Raw genomic sequence first — 5000 nt, 5'->3', positions numbered from 1 at the left:
GCAATCACACTTCAAACATTAAGCTTAAGCCTTACAAATACTATTTACAACCTTAAAATTCAACTGACTAAAGTACACATTCTTATATTAAACACAGGTACAAGGTGCTTTTAAATACTGAACAAGCTAAAACAGTGATGGGAATAATTCACTGAAAGAGTCGTCCAGTTCCATCTCCTGGTCGAGTGGCTCTGGCGACCCCAAAGACCTTGGGGATGTCAGGTCAATCATCTCTGGCGACCCCAAGGACCTTGGAGATGTGATGGAATCATAACCAGACTCAGACTCTGTGGAGGATCCATGACTGGGACTCTGCATCTTGTCTTGCAGGAAATCCAGGATCTGTTCCTTGGTGATGGGTGATGCAGCTCTCTCATTTGTGGGTTGGAGGTTCTCCTCCTTCACTGGTGAAGTGTTCAGCTCCTGATTGGCACCCTGACTTCCTTCCTGTGCTTCAACATTACTCTCAAACCAGCCATCTAGAAGTTCCTTTAAAATGTCTGGTGTAGCGAGGCTGTCTGTCTGAGGTGCTGCGTCGTCTAAAGATATGGTGACGCCTTCTGGTGATGTGTCCTTCACGCTGATTTCAGGAACCTGGTCCATGGCTCTCGTCAGTTGTGTGATAAGGTCGTCCTCAGCAGGCGTAAGGCTCAAGTTTAAGTCGTTCTTTGTGTGACTTCCTTTGGTATAGTCATGGTCCGCTACATCCCAGTTGGATTCCAGGACTGTTGGTGTGGTCCCCACCACTTTGCAGTTCTCTTCTTGACTGGAAGGGTTTGCAAAATGCTGACTTGACTGTTGCTGGCAGGTAAACTGGGAAGGGTTCCGAGAGTTCTGTTTGCTAACACTGCCAAGGCAGCTGTATTGACCCACTGTGAGCAGAGTGTTGAGAGAACCATGATCCGGAGCACTGCCAACATCCCCACTGCCTTCTGCTGAGGTTGGGATACTGCTGATCCACCAGCGGGGTTGTTGACAGGGATCGTGACTTCCTCAACGACAACTGCTGCGTTGTGCGTGTCGTCACAGCTGACATTCAAGGCTTCGTTGACATTGCTCTCTGTGCTGCCCTGTCCACACGTACATTTTGTCAACATCTCCTTCAGTGCTGCATTTTCTTCTGCAAGACAAGTGTTCTGTTCAGATAAAACAGCTGTTAGGTCCCGAAGTTCATCAATCTGCGCTTCAAGCTGATCCATTCTCTGCTTTTTCCTGTCACGAGCTGTCTGTGCGGCAACTCTATTCTTTAATTTTCTGAAAGGGAAAATTACCAAATAAGCAAAACATTTTCATGGGTTACTTATAAACACATTCAAACTTAACATGGTGATATATATAAACCAATTATAAAAAAAATAATCATCAAGAATCAGGACATACAAAATATTGATGCCTTATCTATTGATCCACTGAGGATACTTATCTAAGAAATATTGCAATAATTCAAGACTGCAACAGTATAATTTACATTAAGAACACGTTTCAACGTATACAACTGTGAAGATTTCTTTTTTAACAAAAAAATAAATAAAATACCTATAGCAAAAAAATAAAAATAATAATAAATAAATAAATGAATAGTACAAGGGACTTCCCTGAAGAAAAACTAGGAAAATTCTGAACTGTTACCACATGTCAAATCCATGATTTTTCCAAATGCTGAAGTGGGAAACATATAGATACATTTTAATTACTAACATGAAGACGCCGCCCCTTTCCCCCAAAAAATAAATAAAACTTATAAAAACACCGACACTTCTAGTACCTTCGCGACCCCCCCCCCCGATGACGTCATGCAAATCCTAAACATATGTTTCATCAAAATCACCATTATTATCCGTGAAAAAAACATTTGAACATTCACATTCTCTTCTGGAGAATCGTGTATCAACAACGAAACCACATAAATGCGATGAAATAACGAGATAAAAGCGTAATTCCTTGTACATCCGAGAGAGGGGGAGGGACCGCCATGCACAATTCCATGCACGAAATCGATACCTCTTCGCCCTCAATCCCTCCTTCACAAAACACTGGGGGAGAAAGAACCCTATCCGCGGCTCCACATCCTCTCCCTCTTTTCCCTTTATCCCCCCTTTATTCACCCCTTTCCTTCACCATCCTCCTCACCTCCTCATGATTTTCTCCTCCATGCTGAGGTGGTCGAGCCTCTGCCTCTTCCTGGCGGGGGGTTTGTCCTCGCCCGGCGCCAGCACCTCCTCCTCCTCCTCCAGCGGGAACCCTGGCGTCTGGAACCCCTGCTGCGGCTCGTCCTTGATGATGTGGACCAGACTCCCGAAATTCCCGGCGGCGAAGAGGGAGCCGAGCTGCCTGGAGGCGAGCGAGGCCGTGGCGAGGGCCGCCGGAGCCGCCACTCGGGCCCCGTCGCCCAGCCCCTTCGGGAGCGTTATCACGATCGTCTTGGCCATGGGTCTCGTCTCTCTCTCAACTCGAGGCGGTGGTCCTGGTCCGCTTCCAAGATGATGATGGTCGAGATCGAGGATTGGGTGTGAGCGGCGTGGGGTCTCGGGAGCTTCTTACATCTTACGTCTTTCTGCGTCCGTGTCTTGTGCGCGACTGAGGGGCGGGGTCTGGCGGAGCGCTGGTGTGGGGCTCGCTCATTGGTCGGCCGGGGAGGTGCACGGCGGGATAATTATTTTCGATTTTTTTAAAAGAGATTTCTTTGAGTAATTAGGGATTTTACACTATTTTTCGAATATATGTTGTATCATTGTCTATATACATATAGTTTAGAAGGGCTGTTTTTGATGAGAAGAGACTAGAAAGGGATTTCTAGTTGTATTTTCTCGCGAGGGAAGGCAACTCGACCCGGCTCTTACGAAAGCATTGACGTCATTGCCAACGCGACACTTCCGATGAAATTTCAACTAATTCGCCAAAATATGCCAGATATTTGCAACCAATTGGCCAAAATCACTCTAAATCCCAACTTTCATCGTCTAGCCTATAATCCAATCATGCTAATAACTGGTTGTTAAAAAGGGAAACGTGCAATGAACAGGGTCCGTTATCTGGCCTTTGTGTAGACTGGCTGATGCAACATGTGCAGTTCATGCATAGTACGTCTGCTTTCACTACAGATCATGACGCATATCGTAGTCTGTTTAGCTGTAGATATTTGCTGGCTTATTGTTTGTAAACAATGAAATTATATATAATAGATACGTATTTATAAATAAGTGGCTTCACTAGGAAATGGTTTCCTCGAAAGGATAAAGTTAGACATACCAGGAAAATTCTTGCAAATGCTTACCGAGAAAATGTACCAAAACATGTTTACGTTCCATTCGACAAAGGTTTTAATACAAACATCTGTTTATATAGATCATGCTCATAAATCTATCACTGACTAATTAATTTTAACTTTCTTATTAGTAATGTAAATACAGTATTTCATATCTCCGTTTGTGCTTAATATCTGTAAATCTAATAGTTGTGCACTTAAAAGTGATAGATTTGAGTTAAGCGAAATATTGATTGTCAAATACTAAATCATCCACTCAGTATTATGATGTCCATATACACGGATGAACATCAGAATCACGATATCAGGGTAATATCAACATAACACACCGATAGTAGATAGTAGCAGTACATAGTAGTAGTAGGTAGTAGTGGATAGTATTAGTAACAGCAGGTAGTAGTAGTAGGTAGTAGTAGCAGTAGTGGATACTATTAGTAACAACAGGTAGTAGTAGTAGTAGGTAGTAGATAGCAGTAGATGTAACAGTAGATAGTAAATGTGCCATGCAATTACCGGTTGGCCTTAGTAACTGCGCGCACCTGACTCGTAGATAACACTGTGCATGAGAATTTTAATGAATCTTGTCTTGTGCGATTTTCAAGGACAGATCTGATGTATTTGATAATACCCCAAATCTTTTGCAGCAAAAATACGCTGAGCCAGTGAGTCTAGTTCTTACATTTTTTGAAGATAAAAGGGATAAGGATATATATAAATAAATAAATAAATATATATATATATATATATATATATATATATATATATATATATATATATATATATACAGTTAAGAGTCTGTATATGTACATACATATATGCATATTATATATATATATATATATATATATATATATATATATATATATATATATATATATATATATATATATCATATGCAGAAAGAAAGAGAGAGAGGGGGAAATATATTTGTTCAATTTTCACAGCAAGAGGTCTGCCACTTGTGAAGACTGAGGTAAATGATAAATCATTTTTGATAAGAGAGCAACATTATGTTCTATAAAAGGAGAATCTTATCGTCAGTGCGTGTGTGTGTGAGTATGTATATATATATATATATATATATATATATATATATATATATATATATATATATTATAAATAATATATATATAATATATATAAGTATATATACATATAATTTTATATATATATATATATATATATATATATATATATATATATATATGTGTGTGTGTGTGTGTGTGTGTGGTGTGTGTGTGTGTGTGTGTGTGTGTGTGTGTGTGTATGTATGTATATGTATATGTATATATATAACATACTCGCACATATTTACATTATTTTTTTTTCTACATTCTTTTTCCTTTACGTCCATTCTTTTTTGTTTTCTCTTCTTTCTTGCATTTCTTTTCTACACTGAAGTAACTTGGGTAAATCTACATTTTCTCTTTTTTTTCAAAACCAGTAATGTAATATTACTATCATAAATGCTACTGTCATTAAAGCTTTACATTTCATAACAGTTCTCTCAACTGACCAAAGGTTATGAGAATCCTTTTGACTTTTATTGCCACTCTGAAACATAAACAAAGTACAACCTCAAACATTTTGTAAATATGAGCGAATTTTAATATGATGATGATGATGATGATGATGATAATTATGATGATGATTATGATGTGATGGTGATGGTGATGATGATTATTATTATGATTATGATGATTATTATGATGATTATGATGATGATTATGATTAT

At 39.0% G+C, this 5000-nt stretch overlaps 1 protein-coding gene across 1 annotated transcript in view; it reads right to left on the bottom strand.

The window, feature by feature from the left end:
* Positions 1-2591, bottom strand: part of LOC119599447 — a 2611-nt gene extending 20 nt beyond the window's left edge. Inside the window, 3 exon segments of the mRNA XM_037949231.1 lie at positions 1-954; positions 957-1254; positions 2131-2591. The exon segment at positions 1-954 is cut by the window's left edge and continues 20 nt beyond it. Coding sequence (XP_037805159.1) covers positions 127-954; positions 957-1254; positions 2131-2429 — 1425 coding nt within the window. The 5' untranslated portion in view covers positions 2430-2591 and the 3' untranslated portion in view covers positions 1-126.
* Between the last annotated feature and the right edge of the window lie 2409 nt (positions 2592-5000).

Source organism: Penaeus monodon, chromosome 42 (assembly GCF_015228065.2).
Source record: "Penaeus monodon isolate SGIC_2016 chromosome 42, NSTDA_Pmon_1, whole genome shotgun sequence".
NCBI classification, from domain to species: Eukaryota; Metazoa; Arthropoda; class Malacostraca; order Decapoda; family Penaeidae; genus Penaeus; species Penaeus monodon.
This window is presented reverse-complemented; position numbering and strand designations above follow the sequence as displayed.